This window comes from Lissotriton vulgaris, unplaced genomic scaffold (genome assembly GCF_964263255.1).
Source record: "Lissotriton vulgaris unplaced genomic scaffold, aLisVul1.2 SCAFFOLD_2761, whole genome shotgun sequence".
NCBI lineage: Eukaryota > Metazoa > Chordata > Amphibia > Caudata > Salamandridae > Lissotriton > Lissotriton vulgaris.
Window position 1 is genome coordinate 252669 of NW_028250062.1, and position 19741 is coordinate 272409.

Genomic DNA, 19741 nt, shown 5'->3' on the forward strand with positions numbered 1-19741 from the left:
CTGAGGTACACCGCTGAACCTCTCAGCTTCCGGATCACCCTGTAACTCCGCCACAGCCCGACCGGTGGCTACCGCCGCCGCCCGGGCCCCCCATCCCCTATGCTCCTTCCTACCTGCAGCCTCTCTCCTGCAAAGCATCGTACCAATCTAGGAGAAAAAGGTCTAAGCCCACTATGTTGAGACCTTTCGATGGCTTCGCATGACTTTGCGCCTCGCCCGACTCTGCGTGAGGAGCAATTCGGACCACCAGACCTCACAGCTCCCCACCATTCTGCAACCTCCACCAGGTCCGCCTTCATTTTATGCAGCAACGCGGACCTTCCCATGTTGGTGATATCGTTGCCCCCCAGGTGAATGACCAAGTGATGCGACGGAGCGCCCCCTGTCACCAGGGAGTGTCTGAGTCTGGACAAGAGGCCACTCCAGCGCATGCCCGGGAAACCTAACCATACACACTCCGTGCTGGAGAAACCCCGCATCCAGTTCCTGGTGGCTGCCCATCGACCTAACCTGGAGACTGTTGAATGGCCCAGAACCCAAAATCTCGAACCTGTCAACACAAAAGCTGCAATCCTTGCTCTGCAGAGCATCTAGTCAGTCAAACTGTACAAGACCAGGACAACGGCAGAGCGGTGGACCCTTACCACCTCGCAGATAACTGATGGTGGCATGAACCCTACATGCCTAACGAGACACCCAGGCCTCCTGCCCCTATCTGCGGATACCCCTAGGTCTTTTAGTCCTTACAACCATAGTGTAGCCATCCCCGGATCGGGAGGACATACTAACAGGAAATGACGAGAAGAGCGGGGGCCCCTGACTGCTGAAGGTGCTTCGTATCGCACCCTAGACGTAACAGCACATGCCCCGAACTCCAACGAACCCTTCACAACAAGCGCAGCAGGCAAACCCCGCTAGGTTACCACTACTGGTGAAATGCCATCCTCCTCCAAACATGGAGAAAGTGTGCTTACGATAAACGCCTGTGCTGCAATGCTCAAGAGCACCGGGACAATGAAGGGGTCAGTACCACGTATCCTATACAACTCGGGTGATGTCATACCTATGACAATACAGGATTGGCGTAACAGCTGGCAACACATGCCCACACGGGTTGTTGACAGAAGGCAACTTAGGCTATAGAACAATAGGCATTGCCGCCCATGCCCCGAAACTCAACCCCAACCGTGGGCTGTAGACTGAAGGCAACTTAAGCTACTGAACCATAGGCATTACAGCACATGCCCTGAAACTCAACCCCGTCCTTCACCACAGGCCCCCTCCGGTATACCCAGCTAAGTTGCCACTACTGGTGAAACGCCGTTCATCGCCCAACATGGCGAAAGTGCGCTCACGGCGAACGCTAGGGCTGCTAAACTTCGAGAAAGCGCAGGGACAAGGGGGACAATACACATTATACTACAGCTTGGGTGATACCTACATATGTCAATACAGGATTGACAGGACTTAAAGGCGTGCCACACCTGCCCTCTTGAGATGAGGACTGGAGGCAGCTCGGACATGCTACCTCCCAGATAGCTTGGTCAGAGAGGAAAACTTAGGACCACCAACAAGGGAATGCTGGGACTAAGACTAAGTGCACCCTTAAGATCCCGCCCTGCATCATGACGCTTGGCCATGCTACCTCTAAGATAGTTTATCTGTAGGCAGGCACGCCTGCCTAAACTAAAGCCCCTTAGCCACTAATCAGCATATACCCCCAGGACAAATCCCTCTACAGCAATAGTGCAGGCTCTACCAGGTACGCGGATCATACCCAGAGAAGAGGCCGTGGGATACAGCGACCTCCCCTGCTGCTAGCGCTCCTAACTATAGGAGGGGAGAACCAGCGCAGCCACTGAAATCAGCCACACACTTACACACAAAGCCTCAGCAGACTACACCCAGTCTAGTCAAACTCCTGCTGAAGCGCAGTTAACAACTATATATAATTAGTATCATTTGCCGGAGACATTCCGAGTTTCAAAGCAGCTGTACCTTCACTTCTGGAGCACTCTTTATTGAGAGTCTACTAGGGGCCCACGTCTATAGGTATTATTGGCAGTTCGGGCTCAGGCAGTGGATGCAAATATACTCCACTAAATGTGGAATGAGAAACGCTGCCGACTGCATACCGGACCTACTACTACTACTGCAGGGGCCAAGAAAAGTTCCACACCACCATATAGAGTCACAACGCGGCTCTGGGCCCCCCTAGCACACAAGGCCGAGACATTCTGTGGGGTGCCTGTTCTCACGTATTAGGACCGACCTCAAAGACGCCAAATGCGTAAAACGTGACTGAATATTAACACCTTTGGCACACTGATTGCACTGTTGTGTTCCATTTACCTCTGTTCAAACAGTCGAACTAACCTGTTTTTGGGAATGATACCAATATCCCATTGCTGCTTTACCACTCACTTACTATGAAATAGTGGTGTCAGTTCTGATAATATTTCTACGCATGGCACTCAAATGGATGGTATATCTGCCCCTTGGTGATTTAGATGAAATTCACTCAACTTTGCTTCTGCATATTCCTATGATTTGTCATTTGAATATTCCTTCATACCTAAATTGACTCTTAGAACCCTATACAAGCGATCAACCGGAATGGCACCACATAAAACCTGGTAAACACATTCCATACAGAAATTGACTTAATCGCCATTGTAATTGCCAGGGCCAAAGGTCCCAGCGCTCTACTTGCATCCCACGGTTTTGCTGCTTTATTTACACTTATGTTGTCGGAGAACTTTAGTACTCAAGCTCAAAGCAAACTTTACAAGATGACAATCTGTAACCGTCGGTAATCCGTCAGCCAGCCGACTCTCAGGCTTACACATGAATGGGGTGGCAACAGCGGTCTAGACTACAAAGCTGGGCCGACCAACACTAGCTGCGGGGGGAGGGGGCTTTGACCTAACCACCAGACATAGCCTGAAATTACCTGGGCCCTGTCGAGGTCCCTATCGTGCGATTTGGATCTGTTATGTAACATGAGCCCAAGCAAAAATAGGCTCCACGGTTGTGACTACTTCTACTAATCACCACCTCGTGGCACTATACACCAGCTAGGGACTTTAGGTTTACCCAGAATTTAATGAAAACACTTTATGCCAGTGTTACAGTTCTACTATGGGCCAACTTAGATGCTCGTTGCGCTGAAGGCAGAAAGTAAAACTGTGTAGGCCCCATAGTGATGTAACTATTTCCTATGTAGGCACTACAGATGCTTAGGCCGCCTGCCTGCAGTACTTAGGCCGCTAAGCTTTCAAGCCCAACCTATGGAGCAGACGTAGTCTTTGATGACAGTGAATTCCCCCGACTAGCTTTTAATTGTATCTGCTGTACACCTGGCACTTTCCCAGCGGTCGTACAACTTCTCCGTGGCCGGTATTAATATAGTCCTGATCGCGACAATCACCGCGCAAGAATGGGGCCTGTGGTCACGGAGGCCGGTGAACGTTAGGACAAAAGCCAGAGTGAACGCTCATTCCCTGACAAGCAAGAAGCTTAAGATAAGCGCAAAATCTTACTTATGCTGGTACAAGATGATTTGGTGGCTTCCCGCTTATACTTTCCGAAATATTATGATGCCATCGACAAACCTATATGTGGTACAAAATTGGAAGACTATTATCCATGGTATGCAGGTGAGCCATGCTAGTGCTTCCCCTTAAATCGAGGGCTCGTGAATAAGAGGATCAAAGTAATGCTCTGTAAAACTGGAGGGTATACCAAATATTCATGGTACAGGATAGGTCATTGAGACTTAAAGTATTAGATTAGCCCAGAACTTCCTCCAATGCAATGTGACCAAAACCGAAGTCATATTGTTTGGAGGGGCCACCCTGCTTTGGTCCCCCGACTGGTGGCCACTTGAGCTAGGACCTGTCCCCGTGCCAAAACAGACCATCAAAAATCTGGGAGTGCGCCTAGACCAAGCATTGATACTAAAAGATCATATCAATCAAGTTACAGGAACTTGCTTCCGAGTAATCGGACTTCTACGTCGCATCTTCCCCTTCCTGCCCGACATCCACAGGAAGACGTTGGTTCAAGCACTGGTCATAGGACGGATAGATTATTGTAATGGACTACTTATCTCTGCCAATCAAGAACAACTGTGCAGATTGCAGGTGGTGCAGAATACTGCAGCAAGACTCATCTTGAATGCCCTCACCCGAACTCCCTCACGCCCACTCCTCTCTCATCTTCATTGGCTCCCGGTGAGACAACGAGTCAACTTCAAATTATGCTGTATAATGCATAAGTGTATTTATGGGTCTGGCCCCAAATACCTAAGAGACATATTTGTCCCTTACTCACCTAGACGCACCTTGCGTTCCAGCAACACCATGCTGATGCAGGTGCCCAGAGTGACGAGAGCAAGACAGGGAGGACGGGCCCTCTCCCTCAAAGGCCCCATGCTATGGAACTCTCCGCCTCCTCAGCTGAGACAAATCCCAAATCTTCTTTCCCTCAGAAAGAAATTAAAAACATATCTCTTCACCCAAGGCTAATTCCCTCCAGCTCTCCTACACTGTCACGCCCTAGCATGTTTCTTCTCCCTTACAGAAGCTACGCGCGGAGATACCCCTTCTGGGCTGATTCAGGCGCGATATAAGAATTTAAATAAATAAATAAATTAGAAATAAAAGCAGGGATCGAAGAAAGGATCGCTTTCAATATATATGTCTATAATGAACCACTCGCACCCTCCATCACAGACAGTGTAACTGTTCTGCTAAACCTCCTGATAATGCTGAAGGAAGTCAATATTTATCTTGGTTAGTTGATCGTGAGCATGTCATTTGCTACCTAAATGGCTGATCTTACCGTGTAATGGTTGGACAACTTATAGCACGATACCAGTGGGACAGGATGTTGTACATTAACGTCAAAGTCCCACTATGCCGTGCTCCCAACACCGCAACAAATTGGCGTTCATGAAAGAATGAATTTCGATAACATTCATAACGACGCCTCCTACACAATGAACAATACTGGTAACCTTTTAAGGCTTGCGCACTCACACCTGTTGCTGGAGCCTTGAAAGGGAGGCACAACCGTATGGGGTGAGACATTGAAGAAGTAACAGGTATAAAGATTAGCACCGTCGCAGCGGACCCTCCCGATGAGATCAGTAGTGCTCTTTCATCCCTCATTCAAAATCTTCTTGTGCCTTTCTTTAAACTTGCTTGTCATTTCCAAAACACAGGTCCATGGGAACAGTAACCAGGAAAAGTTATCTATAACTGCGGGCCGAGAGCGCGCGACCCGAGCGCCACCATAAAATAAATGAATAAATCCAAGTAAAGCAATCTGCCCGAGCGTAAAGAGCAATCTCCAAGGATGGTTGCTCCCCAGTGCTTCGCCCAAGCACTGTCCTCCCTGTCCCCCCCGGCCGGCGCATCGGCAGAAAGAGGCACCAGCGTGCATTGCCCTAGAACCAGAATTGCGGGCGGGGGCGGTCCCGAGCACTGTAAGCAGTTTACATGGCGCGAACTCGACCCGATTGGCTTGGGCGAAAACCGCAGCAAAAGAAAGGATACCTGCGTAAATCGGCAGGCGCGAGGATAAGGTGGGATCCTTACGGAAGGGCCCGGCGATGCCAGGGCGGGAGTGGTCTGCCCCCAAGCCGAGCAAAGCCCCTACTGATAAGACGCTCCGTGCATCGAGGAAATCGAGGAAATTAACGGTCTGCTGCTTCAATTCTTTGCCATGGCTGCCTCTCTCCAGGGGAGAGTGAGGGGCGCAGACACGCAGCATACCAGACCACATTCCACCCCTACTACCACTTATCCATGGATTATTTTTCAGATGCTCTTGTGTGTGCTCACGGCCCACCCGGGGATCGAACCCGGCTCGTCCGAGCACGTGGAAAGAGCATGCACGTACCACCCAAATCCTGCTCGACCGCAACTAGGCATTGATGGATGCTGGTGAATGGGATGACGCCTGGTCCCCCTATCAGGGATGGATACACAAGTACAACGGCAAGGGGGGGGGGGGGGCCAACACCGCACACTGCTCCTCAGACGTTTACTGCTCCTTATTAGGTTAATTTGCACCCGCAATGGCCTCAACGATGTTTTATATTTTCGTGACTTGTGCGTGGTAGCAGGGCATTCAATGCAGGCAGGGAACACCCACAAGCGATAATCATTGTTGGTCTGAAAGTGCAAGCGGCCTCCTATTGAGGTGAGGGGTGCTGCCCACGGGGAGAGACTGAATGTGTGAGCTAACGCCCAGCCCGTGTGCCTCTTTTCGGAATGCAGCAATGCACCTTTCTTACGCCGCATTCCCGCCTCCCGTGTGTGGGTACCGCAATTTCCAATGTTGCCTTAAACTCCCATCAACAGTAGAGGTGCCCAACGCCTAACTGTGATAGGACATGCACATCTCCCTACCATTGTGAACCACATGTAACCCCATGAATTTGGTGCCAACGTTGTGAGGGAGGGAAGTTCCAAACCGCGAGGGAAGCAGTCACCTGACTTCCGGAGCAGTGCACATGCTAACCATGATGTTCGCGTGATGAGGCACCTCCTGTCCCCTCGGGCGTGTGTGGAAAACAACCTTGCCCCCACCGCTAGGACTTGGACTTTTGCCTCCGAAAGGAACGTGACCCCAGAGGCAGAAACACCGGCATATGAGCTACCGCACCGCGTAGCAGGGTGTTTAGGAGATTATGCGGTCCTAACGCCGCGGGAGGGGGCCGTTCAACGGAGAGTCTCCTTCCACCGCCCAGCAAGCGAGGCCTAGTCCCCCGGGGGAGGGGGAGGCCGCCGAATAGGTGCCTGGGGTGAGTTGCGGTCGCACAGGGAACAGTAATGACCCGCACTACCCAAAGATTTAGCAAGCTACCCTTAAGGGCATCACCGTGTTCCCACGAGGGAAGGGAAGGTGGGGCACCATGTGAGGCAGTGCAGGGACCCCAGGTAGCGCTGTGGTGGGAACATCAAAGTATTGAGAAACATGGTTGCGGGCCAGTTCAGTGCCCGACTTTGTAAAACCATTAGTTAACACACAGTTAGCTACCACCTTCTTGTTTTCACCAGACCCCTGCACAAGAGCCACCACTGCCCAAGCCACGTCCGCGCTCGAGTGTCTGCCGAGTATAGCAAAGTCTGCGCTTCAAAAATCAACCGAAAATGAGCCCTGCCTGCTGCCAGGAACGCCTCCATGCATCAGAGAAAGCCAGAGTGTATTGAGCAGCTCGCATGCTTTCCCATGAAGCATTGGTATGTAATGAAAGATTACAGCATCCAACGTAATCTTTTGTGAGGGGAAATGTGCACGCTTTGCCAGATGTGAATTAAATCCTAAACATGCCTGTGGCCATGTATACTGCCGTGCTCCGGGTTCAAGGCAGCTTCGATGCGCTGCGCTCAGCTCCAGGTCGGCTCACGGCGCTATGTAGAGTAGGACCCGAACAGGGATTCCCAACGTCATTACAGCTTCCCGCACACGAAAAAGGAATACATCTTTTCCTTTGATGTAGTACTAATCTATTCCTCCGTGCAGTGCCGCCCACCCTACCGCCTTTTATGGCTGGTCCGTGACCCAAGCCCCCCTCACAGAGATGGCCGCCGCGCGTGTCCACTGCCCCATGCCCCACTAATGCGCCTGTGTCTTGCACGAGGCTGCACCAGGGCCCCTGGCTCGGCGACCCCCGACCAGAAGATGCAGCAAAGGGGCGCTGCTCCGGAGGCCCTGCTTATATTTTTCGACCGGCACTAGAGGTGGGGGTGGGCGGGATCGGGGGGCCCAGACCCTCCCGTAGTCGCGCCCCCACTGCCCGTCTGACCGCACTTAGTGTCTGTGTGGCAGCCGAGGCATCCCGCGGCCGCCGCCCTCCCTGCCCGTTGCATACACCTAGCGTGCTCTGAGGTCAGCCGCCCGCATGGCCTGGGACTCGCCGGACACTGCGGCCTGTGGACCGCCTTCGGGACCAGTGATCCTGTGCAAAATCGACGGCGAGGGAGACAGGGCAAAACGCCGGTCGCTCCCCCCGTGGAGGGAGGGGATATTGGGGTGGTGGTGGAGAGCCGGTGTGGAGGGCCACCGCCCTGCCCTCCGCGTGGTGGGGGCCTACCAGGATGTGCGGGCCAAGCCACGTGGGCGAGAGCTTGCGGGCGACCCACTGTCGGGCTTCCCCAGTCCCAAAGCCCAGTGTACAATTGGAATCAGCACATAGAGGGACCCCTTACGCCGGGACAGGTAACGAGGCCGCCCTTTTGTTACCCCAACCGGGACCCAACGGTCCGTTGAAACGGCGACCGATATGGGCCCGGGACACCGCGCCTGTTGCTCGCCCCCGTGAGTGGCCCGAGGAGGGAGGGAAAATGGGGTGGTGGAGGAGAGCGGGTGTGGCGCCCGCCACCCCGCCCCCCGCGTGGTGGGGGCTTACCTAGAAATGCGGGTCACGCCACGCGGCGCGAATTTGCGGGCAAGCCACTGCCGGTCCACCACATCGTGCCCGTGTCCGCCCAAGAAAGGCGTCGCCACGGGACCCACCATAACCCCCGACCACAACCCCCCATGCTAAACCCCCAGAGCTGTGCTCAGTAGGTGGCACCCCCCACTCCTCAGCAGCCCGCTTCCTAAGCAGGCCGCCTGACCCCGATCGACCTCCGCTAGGAGGGAGTGGGCGGAGGAGGGGTACCGGCCAGCTAGGCCTGACTCACCGTCACACACGACGGTCTTGGCTCGTGAAGTGCGTCCAAGTTGGATGCTGTACGTGGCGGCGAGGGGCGGCAAAGAGGCCTGAATCTGGCGAGGGGGACTTAAGTACCCCTCGCTCGGCCTGCCGCCCCCCGAAGCACGTCACTGGGCCCGCCCCGTTCCTTGCTGGACCCCTCCTGCCCGAGGGAGGAGGGAGAACCTGCATGCAAGGGGGCGGGGGGGAGCCCCCCGGCGACTAAGGTGCCGCCCTCTTGATGGCCACCGGGTGGCCTCGGGCAGCTGCAAAGTAGGTTAAGCACAGTACTGGCACAAGTTTGGACCACAAATGAATGAGCATGTAATTACCAAATATAACAGTAAGCAGTACTGTTTTTAAACTATAAGATTTAAACATATTCGTTTTAAAGGGAAAACTCTTGTTTAAAGTGCTCTTTTTGTTAAATAGTGGGCATTTGCAGGATCTATATACAACTGCTGCAACTCAATTTGCAAAAAGAACAAATGTGGTAGTAAAATATGTTCTTGCATGTTTAAATGTTGCAAATGTGCTGCAATTTAAAATAACATGAGTTTAAGGTGCCTGCAACCAACATCTTTGTGTACCCAACAAGTTCTGTGGAGGGGGAGGGGGCGTGCCTGTCTGTCCTCTTCGAATCTGTGCACATGAAGTACTTTAATCAGTGTGTTAATCCAGTTTTTATTTAATCGTGAAGCTTCATTGAATTCTTACTTCACAAAAACACAGGTCAATAGTAAGCAGCTGTACACTGAAGGCTTCTTTAAAGGCAGGGTTTATTCCCCAAACACACTATCCAGTCTCCAGCTCGACCATAGTTGCGATCACTGTGTTCAGAACATGTAATAACACTTCAGTAAAGGCTTCCACTGGTGATGTCTGCGCCTCCTCCCTGCTCCCCTTGTAAAGCCTCTGCTGTCAGCCGTTCTCTCCACCCAGGCTTCTTTATCCATCAACTCAGCCTGCTCTTTTAACACCAGCTTGCAAGGTTCAGCCCAGGTCTCCCCGCAGCAGCTGGCACCGAAGATTTATATACAAACACTAGGAGTGACTCTGGCCCAACCCGGCGGCCCCTCAGCAGTATTTCCCTGTTTGTGTACAGGCGTGCATTGCTACTGTGGATCACGGACTTTCTCAACAAGTACAATTGATAGGACGGGATTAACAAATGAATTTGGTTCCCTTACTGTGCGTTTGGTGTGCGGCGCCCCTGGGTAGTTTTTATTGCGCACTGGGGTGCGGCGGCGCACAGATTGGGAACCATTAGGTTAAAGCCTCTACGTTGGAGAACCTTCGTGAGACATTTCCCATCTAATGGGCGCTGGCCGAAATTCCATATCTGGGAATTAGGCTCGCTGCATCTCCACAACACACTATCATTGAATTCAGGGGCGCAACTAGGTCTTAATTTCGGGGGGGGGCTGACATGGCAGATGAAGGGGCGTGGCTAATGTAAATCAATGGGGCGGAGCTAAAATGGCAGATAATCAGGATCGGTTAATGCTCAGGTCAAGCTGAGAAAAAATGTGGTGAATTCTGCATTTGAAACTGGACAACAATTAAAGCACACATTTTTGTTAGTTTGATGCATTGCCCCCCAAAACCCATACTCGCCCTGAATCTTAAAATTACCCCTGGCACACCAAAACACATACCCACGCTGAACCCTAAAATTAGCCCCCTCACACCCTAAAACCCATACCCGCCCTGAAATCTATAATTACCCCTGGCACCCCAAAACCCATACCCGCTCAGAACCCTAAAATTACCCCCTGGCACCCCAATCCGTAACCCACCCTGAACCATAAAAGTACTCACTGGCACCCTAAAACCCACACCCACCCTGAACTCTAAAATTACCCACTACCACCACAAAAAAAAAATGAACACTACAAACTTACACTACATTTGCATATTTGGAGGGGACTGTCCTCTTTGACGTTTCTATGTATGTAAGTCAAGAACAACATTCAAAGTAACCTAGACATGCAGCCAGTAGGTAATGCTGTACTGAAAAATGCATTAAAGTTACTGGGACTTACATAAATAAAAAACTGCTGCCTGCTCCTCTGATACTATACTGTGGAGGCTGGCTGATCAGCAGCACTGTGTCCTGGCATCCAGTCCCTCGAAGGTCTCAGAGTAGATAGGTGGGGGTCAAATGGCTCCTGGATTCTCCTTGCCTGGGCCTCCTCTGCTTCTTCCCTGGTGCCCTTGGATGCGAAAATAGAAAGATCCATGGCCCTGCTCACCATTTATCTGGTGAGCAGCGCCTTGGATGTGAATTCCATCCAAGTACACAGACAGCAGGGGCAAAGGGATGGCCAGTGCAGGTGATGCTTTTCCTTTGTAAATTAATTCCTGCTGGCGTCATAGCCCAGGGGTTGCTGTCTGCGCACTTGTATGAAATACACATCTATACAAGTGCACAGACAGCACCCCATGGGCTATGACGCCAGCAGAAATTCCTTTACAAAGGAAAAGCATCACCTTAACTGGCCAGCCCTTTCCCCCTGCTGTGCACTTCACACCCCATGCTCACAAGCGATCAAGTGCTTAGGTGAAATCCCTGCCTTCAGGCAAGGATTTCACCTCGCGGCGCCACCGTAAAGGAAAACAAGAGGTGGGGGCAGGAGGTCACTCACTGAAGCAGAGGCTGGCTGTCTCGGGCTGCTGGGCCTCTCAGTAAGCATTAAAAAAATCATTCTCCGATCGGATGCTATCTTGCACCATTTCAGTGCGTGTAATCTTAGCCCGGGCAGAGGAGGCGACGGGGGGGGGGGCTGAAGCCCGGTGAGCCCAATGGGTGTTGCGCGCCTGATTGAATTACACCGCATTGCTGCAACAGATACGGGCACACCTTAGTTGCAGGAAATCATACAAGCATCCCTGGCTGGGCCACATTGCGACAATAAAAATGACAATACTACCCAAAATTGTATTTCTTTTCCAGACAGTGTCGCCAGAGCCCCCACCAGGTATCATCCACTCTCTTTAACAAGATATAGTGCCGTTTATCTGGGCCGGTAAGACACCGCGGATGCACCGGGAACTAAGTTATAGACCCCCAGGAGAGGGGGGACTGGGGATTGCAAACCTGCAGAACAATTTTTATGCAGCACAGATACGACTTTTTGTAGAATGGTCCCGTTCCAAATCGGAGAAGCACTGGCTGTTTATGGATAGGGCAATAGCAGGGGTGCCCATATGGAAAATTCCCTTTGTTTCTAGACGATCCCATCCTCCAAACCTTTATCTATCATTGGCTATGCGAACTCCCTTATCGGTGCGGGACAAGGTAGGTGGGGAAAAAGGCCTTCACAATGTTCCCATCTTCTCTGACGCCCATAGTAGCTAATCCAGATTTCTCACCCCAGATGGACATAAAAATCTTCCATGAGTGGACCAGAGTGGGCAGTAGGTCCATTGGACATTTCTTTCGATTAACACAGTCCCCTCATCTTTTGAGGACATTCGCCAACAACAGGGGCTCCCCGAGACGGCACGATATAGATACCTGAAAATTAGGCATTGGGTGATGCAACCAAATATTCGCCCACAATCACAGTGCCACCTGACAGCCTGTGAGAAATGGCTGCTAGCCAAATCATCTGATACCCGACTAATAACGGAACGTTAGAGTTTGCTGAAGCTTCCTCCAGCAAATGTTAAATCCTCCAGTCAGTGACGATGAGAACACGAGTTGGGCCGGGAACTGACAATGCGAGAGTGGGAAGATATCTATTATAGAGCTAGACACACAGCTAGAAATGTAGCCGGTGTGGAGATAGACGCCAAAATTGCCACCTATTGGTATCTCACGCCCGTTAGGCTCCACAAGGGGAACCCAGCTAAAGACCCCCTATGCTGGCGGGGGTGCGAGGTGCAAGGAACATTGATGCATATCCTATGGGACTGTTCAAACTTAGCAGCATACTGGGATCAGGTTATCAGTGAGATAGATGCTTGCTTTGATATACAACTTCCTCGCTTTCCGGCCTACACTCCTAGGACTACCTAACGCCCTTATGTTCCCCCTTTAATCTCGAGAGGCCAACAGATAGACCTGGCTCTTGGGGAAGCCGTGCAACATATACTAGAGTTCTGGGGCACGACTCGCCTTCCCACAGATACTGGATGGCTACATCGCATATGGTATATCTTAGGCATGGAGCGCATCTCTCTATTCCTTGCTAATCAGGGGGCTTCATGCCCAGATCTATGGAAACCATACATAAGGATGCTCTCTGCAGAGTTTAACAAACTCACATGCCCCAAGTACCTACGAATTTTAAGGCTCACGAATCAGCCACAGACTGAATCTCAAGGGGTTGCATAGATGTACACTGATGGGAGGGGGGGGCATGACGGAATGGGCGGGTAAGGGAGGCAAGGGAGAGGGGTTTAGTTGGGGGTTTGGGGGATGTTATGTGGGTTTTGTTTACGCTTAAACAAGCATTTGTCTTGATGTGCATCAGTAGATCCAAGATGTTCGATTTATGCTGCATAAATGTGTTTAAAATTCAATAAAGAGATTATAAACCTAAAAAAAATCTAAAACCATCTATTGTCAAGTTCTAGTACAGAGTCCCATTATTACTTCCAACTCCTATTCCGGTCTGTCACTTTCTAGATTTGTCCCCATAACCTTGCAAGTTGCATGTCTGGCTCCCCCCTGGACTCCTCCCCTCAGCCATTTTACAACTTGCTGCCCCTGTGGTTAATCCTATTTTGAAACAGCTGCTAGATGACTCCCTGGGTTTAATCCATCGTTATTTTGCTCACGAAGCCACCCCAGTTCAGACATGGCCATATGCAAATCAGTCTTGACCCTGTGCCTCATGGGAACAGTCCAGCCCGATCTGCCAAGCCATGTCTTCCCTGGACTGGAATCAAGCATCCTAGGACCAGTTTCTGGCTATCAGCCGTCTTCAGCCAGGATAGATTGACTCCAGTGGCTTAGTGAGCACAGGACCCACCTCTGGGCATACCCTTCCCACATAGGGTGAACAGCAAAACACACAAGATTGAATGTTGCAAGGATCTGGGTTTAATCCATCGTTATTTTGGCAGTTTGGGCTGGACTGTTCCCATGAGGCATAGGGTCAAGACTGATTTGCATATGGCCATGTCTGAACTGGGGTGGTGTGGTGAGCAAAATAACGATGGATTAAACCCAGATCTGTGACTGGAGGTGAACGTTTTGCCATTGTGCAACATTCCGTCCATCAATAGTTGTTTTTGCATTTGTCACCCCGAGTGGGGCGGGTATGCTCAGACGTGAGTCCCGTGCTCTCCATGCCACTGGAATCAAGCTATCCTGGCTGGTGACGGCTGATAGCCCGAAACCGGTCCTAGGATGCTTGATTCCGGTCAAGGGAAGACATGGCTTAGCAGTTCGGGCTGGACTGTTCCCATGAGGCACAGGGTCAAGACTGATTTGCATATGGCCATGTCTGAACTGGGGTGGTGTGGCAAAATAACGATGGATTAAACCCAGATCTGTGACTGGGGGTGAACGTTTTGCCATTGTGCAACATTCCGTCCATCAATTGTTGTTTTTGTTCTAGCTGTTAGGCCACAGCCACATTTATCTCTCTTGCTACTTCTGATGGATGCAAGGAGTAAAGAGCCGTGAGAGTCAGATTTTTTCATCCTACTCTCCATAGACCCAGTTCAGCTTTCTAGCCCTCACTAGAAGCAACTACATGTGCTGTAACATATTGGAATCTCGAGTTTTGTGATAATGATCGGAGGTGAAGAGATGTACCTGCTCGAAAGTATGTCCATTGTTTATCCACTTATCGCCCATGCTTCTTATGAAGAACAGGTCTTTGTAGAATAAATGATACAGTGAATAAGTGCAGGCCCAATATATTTCTCAGGAGGCCACTCAGCTTTCACCACCCATTGTGCCTGTCAAATACCAATGCTATCTACTTACCATCACACCCCTCCAGATGTAACACTATGGGACTATTCTTGGCCATCTGCAGCTGCTAGAATACCTGGAAGTGCTGGTATTGTTTTTCTTATGTATTTTGCAATGTTAAATTGTCTGCAGGTGTTTACAAATAGACAGCGCCACTCTGTGGAGGATTGTCATAAATTTGTGTCGGTGTCAAGAAACAAGTGCAGGTGCTGAACACCGGCACAAATTTGAGCACTGGAATGATTCATGACTCCCAGAAGTGTACAGTTACCTGGTATGCTTTAGAGATTACTGGAACAAGAATGCATCCAGTTTTGTTTGGACGGAATACTTGAGGAACGGGTAGCTGTAGTAGCAGTATAGGACCGCACAGTGCAAATGAATTAGGGAAGGTACCGCAACCTCAAGTGACAAGCCACCTATACAACTGAATGACTTAAGCTACTGGAAGAGAACGGCACCGAGTAAAGAGGTTTAGTGAAAAAGTCAGCAGTGAACTTTCACTAGCATTTTCACTGGCTAAGAGGCCGAAGGTGTACCACCTTGATTGAAGAGCACAAACCGAATGTTAGAAGGAATTGCTTATAAGTGAAACCAGACTATAAACCTCTGTTAAACTACGTATGTTTAGTCTTATTTCTGTTACAGATGTATACACGTACAAGAGCTATATGCAAGACCAGTCAGTAGGAATAGATGGACCAGGACATTAGTGGATGTGGCCCTGGGGGCAACACCAACCAGCCATGTTGAGTATTTGGGTATTTGGTGCAGGGATATTCAGTGAGAGGAAAAGGAGGACCTTAGCCCCCCACCTGCAGGCGTGAGATAGGAAGCAGACCTCTCGGAAAGAAAGGGGTGCACTATTAAACCACTTGCCGCCATCCATGGTAGTCTGTTCCAGTGAAGATGCCCACCAGCCTCCTAGCCAAATCAGAACAAGCATTTGCAATGCAATTGGTCTCGCAGTTACACAAGTTTAAGTTATTGGCATTGTAAATAACAATGCCTTTTATTAATGTTTTTAAAAAGAAAACAAACAGAGAAGTAATTGTTATTTGCAATGTCAATAGCTCAAACTCGCGTCAATGCGAGACCTATTGCATTGCAAATGCTTGTTCTGATGCAGCATCTTCAAAACATTCAGAACGCTGCTGCCTGGCTAATTCTCAAGATGTCCCCCTGGGCAGCTGTACAAAAGGTGGTGGTGATGGGCGGAGCATCAGAACCAATCAAACACTCACACCCAGTCAAAAGATCTGGGTTTGATCCATCACCGTTCTTTAGCCCACTCTAACACCCCAGTTCAGACATTGCTATATGCAAATCAGTCTGACCCTGTGCCTCATGGGAACAGTTCAGCCCGAACTGCCAAGCCATGTCTTCCCTAGACCGGAAACAAGCTTCCGAGGACCGGTTTCTGGCATTGGCATGGATCAAACCCAGATCTTTTGACTGGGTGTGAGTGTTTGATAGGTTCAGAAGGTCCGTCCATCACCACCCCCTTTTGTACCGCTTTTGGCCGCCATAAGTGTGGCAGGGTATGCTTAGACGTGAGTCCCTTGCTCACTTTGCCACTGGATTCAAGCAAGCCGGGCTGAAGACGGCTGTAATGCCAGAAACCGGTCCTCGGAAGCTTGTTTCCGGTCCAGGGAAGACTTGGCTTGGCAGTTCGGGCTGGACTGTTCCCATGAGGCACAGGGTCAGACTGATTTGCATATAGCCATGTCTGAACTGGGGTGGCAGAGTGGGCTAAAGAACGGTGATGGATCAAACCCAGATCTTTTGACTGGGTGTGAGTGTTTGATTGGTTCAGATGCTCCGTCCATCACCACCCCCTTTTGTACCGCTTTTGGCCGCCATAAGTGTGGCAGGGTATGCTCAGACGTGAGTCCCTTGCTCACTTTGCCACTGGATTCAAGCAAGCCGGGCTGAAAACGGCTGTCATGCCAGAAACCGGTCCTCGGAAGCTTGTTTCCGGTCCAGGGAAGACATGGCTTGGCAGTTCGGGCTGGACTGTTCCCATGAGGCACAGGGTCAGACTGATTTGCATGTAGCCATGTCTGAACTGGGGTGGCAGAGTGGGCTAAAGAACGGTGATGGATCAAACCCAGATCTTTTGACTGGGTGTGAGTGTTTGATTGGTTCATATGCTCCGTCCATCACCACCCCCTTTTGTACCCCCTGGGCAGCAGTGTCAGGAGATTTAAGTCATCTACACTAGCTTCCAGTGAATAAAAGGATCCAGTTTAAGGCACTCATCTTCACCATAAGAGCTTAATCCTACAAAGGCACTTTCTATCTCAGGCGCCGTTTTACGTCTTATGTCGAAGAGAGATTGTTGAGATCCCACCAACTTAAACTCTTCCAACTCCCCCGCATTCACAAGGTCAGAAGAGTAGGTAGATCATTTGTTTACCTTGCCTCGTAGTTGTGGAATGCTCTTCCTATTGAGAAATGGCCCGTCTGAAGCTGTCTCCAGAACAAGCTTAAAAGCCTTACTCTTTGACTCCTGCCTAGACATCTTTTAGAATCTTTTCTGCCGTCTAACTTTTAGCCATGGCTAATGGACTCTGCACAAAATCTTGGAGATCAATTTGACGATAATCTCTCAATGGAGACTGATGTCAATAAAATAGTAGCGGTATGCCATGGACTCCTAAGAAACTTGAAGAAAATTGTTCCCATGCTTCCACAGCCTTTTAGGAGACCTGTGGTACAGCCCACTATATTGAGCAGACTGGATTACTGTCATTCCTGGTGATGGCTGCCAAGCTAGCGCTGAACAAAGGGAGAAGGGATTCTGCAAACGAAACACTGCAGGAACTCCAGGGGCTTCTGGTAAAGGAAAGGTGCTCTTTCAAGGCACTCTGCATACTTCACAAGGCATAAAATGGCATGGGACCCACGTCTCTACAACAAAAGGTTGAACACTACAGGCCAGGATGAAGGCAGAGATCATCCTACGCCTGCCTGGTGTCTGTACCTTCGTTTAAAAAGAAACGACTGGAAGGCAAAGCTTTCTAGGTTAGAGCTGCTCAACTATGGAACGATCTTCCACTCTCTCTAAGAACCGGTACAAACCTGTTAAGTTTTAGGAAAAACTTAAAGACACAGCTCTTCCCCTGGCAAAGGACGGCTGTAACTGAGTAGCCCCAGTTGTAACCTTTTAATAGAATTTCTTTATACTGATATAAGTTATCAGTGCCAAGATGTCCGCTGGGTGATAGTTGCTCTCAATAAATAATTAATAATAATGAGCTTCTTTTAGGTGATCTTTCTTCTAGAGCCACTTCGCCTCTTCGGAGGTAGCTGCTTGCTTATCAAATGCATTGTATTGTATTATAGTGCCAGCTTTTCTAAGTGGTCCGAGTTAGTCTCTGTCTTTTGAGTTTGCATTCGCTGGTGAATGCAGCTCTGCTTAAGGGCATTGCTTCTCTTGTTATGCTGCTGCATCGTGGTCCCTTCTGGGTTTCTTTTCACAAAACTCTGGCATGATAGCTTCCTTGGCCACTTTCCTTTTAGTTTACTCTCTTGTGGGGGTAAAATTTGTTTCAAAGACTTCTCTTTTGAGGGCCTGCTCTTCTTAACGGTCTTCTGATTCATCCTGCCCTTTGGACTTCAATGCTTTGACGCCTGAGTTGGCCTTCTGGGTGTGGTTAGTTTTCCTTGTGGATAGGCTGTGCCTTTTCTGGTTAGATGATTTGGTGGATGATTGTTCTCGGTCGGATCTGTTTTGCTGTATTCTCATGACTGGGATGAGAAAATGAGGGGGTAGAGCTTTCATACTGGTAATCTCATTACACAATTTGTCGTTATCATCCCATTTCTTATGACCCTCCCACATGTCCAACTTCGATTGGAGTCACTTCGCTTGCTATAGCAGTCGATTCAGTTGGAGTCTGTCAGTGTGCTTAGTAAGCAGGAAGATGCTTACCATCAGGGTTTAAAGACTAAGAGAAGGATACTGACCAGGAGATGATAGGGGCTAACGAGAATCTCCCCACACTAGGCACCACATAAACGAGTCAAATCTCCCCTTTCCTCTTTGATAATTGTCCATGACTAGGAGTATTTCAATTCCTGCACAATGAGCAGCACTGCAACAAGGCTTGCACTTAATAAACCTCAACACAACCTATCTGTGGATTGGTGTATATGTTTGATGTCCATTGGTGACTGTGGGTCCGTGGTACTTGAGTGCATAGGTACCTGTTCCCCTGTGGTCTTTGTGTGTATTAGCTGCCCTCTCTATTTTGTATGTCTGCAGGCCTGGAGTCATGTGGTTCACAGAGATTCGTGTAAGTGATAGTCTCAGTGTGCAGAGTGATAAAGTCTGTTTGTTTGCCTTTGCATCCATTTCTGGTGGTGTGTTTTGCGTGTGGATGTATAAAGTGTGTCTGCGTGCAGGATTATTTCTATTCATAAGCTAAATTAGGCCAGGTTATAACCTATACATTTTTTTGCTAGTGAACAACCTCTAACTTTATATGGCATGACAGTTCAGAAAGTTAGTTTTGGTCAGTGGGTCAATGAAGAATCGTGTAACTGAAGACTTTCCCCTCATTTACAAACGGTTGGTTACATCTGCCAAGTGGGCCTTCGATTTCCTGACAGCTCCTGCAATTTCCCACGTTGTACCTATTTTGATGGGTTAATATTAGGTATTCATAGTAACAATTTACAAGATTTACCTAAAAAAAAAGCATAACTATTCAAATCTATTAATTTAGGCTTAAATGATAGATGCTATTTCAACGTTGAGGATGTCTGAATTTGCTGTCTGGAGAATGTTTCATTCATTTCTGCACATATGCTTAACAATATGCATCTTTTGCTAAATGAGAATATAATATCAAAAACAACAGATTGCCATACTGAGTAAACAAAATATGTTTGTCTGCACTTACTGACAGCTACATTTGAACGTGCGCTGAATACTCCATAACCTAACTTGAAGCTAAAGACTAATAAAATGCACACAAGTTCTTATAGAATGCTCTTTCTTTTTTAGCAGTGTTTTTGGCAGTCTCCGAAAATATGTTCATTTGAAAATGGGTATGTATTGGTTTGTTTTAGAATAATATTTACATGAG

General features: G+C 49.4%; 1 protein-coding gene across 1 annotated transcript in view; it reads left to right on the forward strand.

The window, feature by feature from the left end:
• The window catches only part of LOC147663384 (sterile alpha motif domain-containing protein 9-like), a 150825-nt gene that overhangs the window by 125682 nt on the left and 5402 nt on the right, over positions 1-19741 (forward strand). The window contains 1 exon segment of the mRNA XM_086950479.1: positions 19660-19703. Within this exon segment, the coding sequence (XP_086806605.1) occupies positions 19700-19703 (4 nt within the window). The 5' untranslated portion in view covers positions 19660-19699.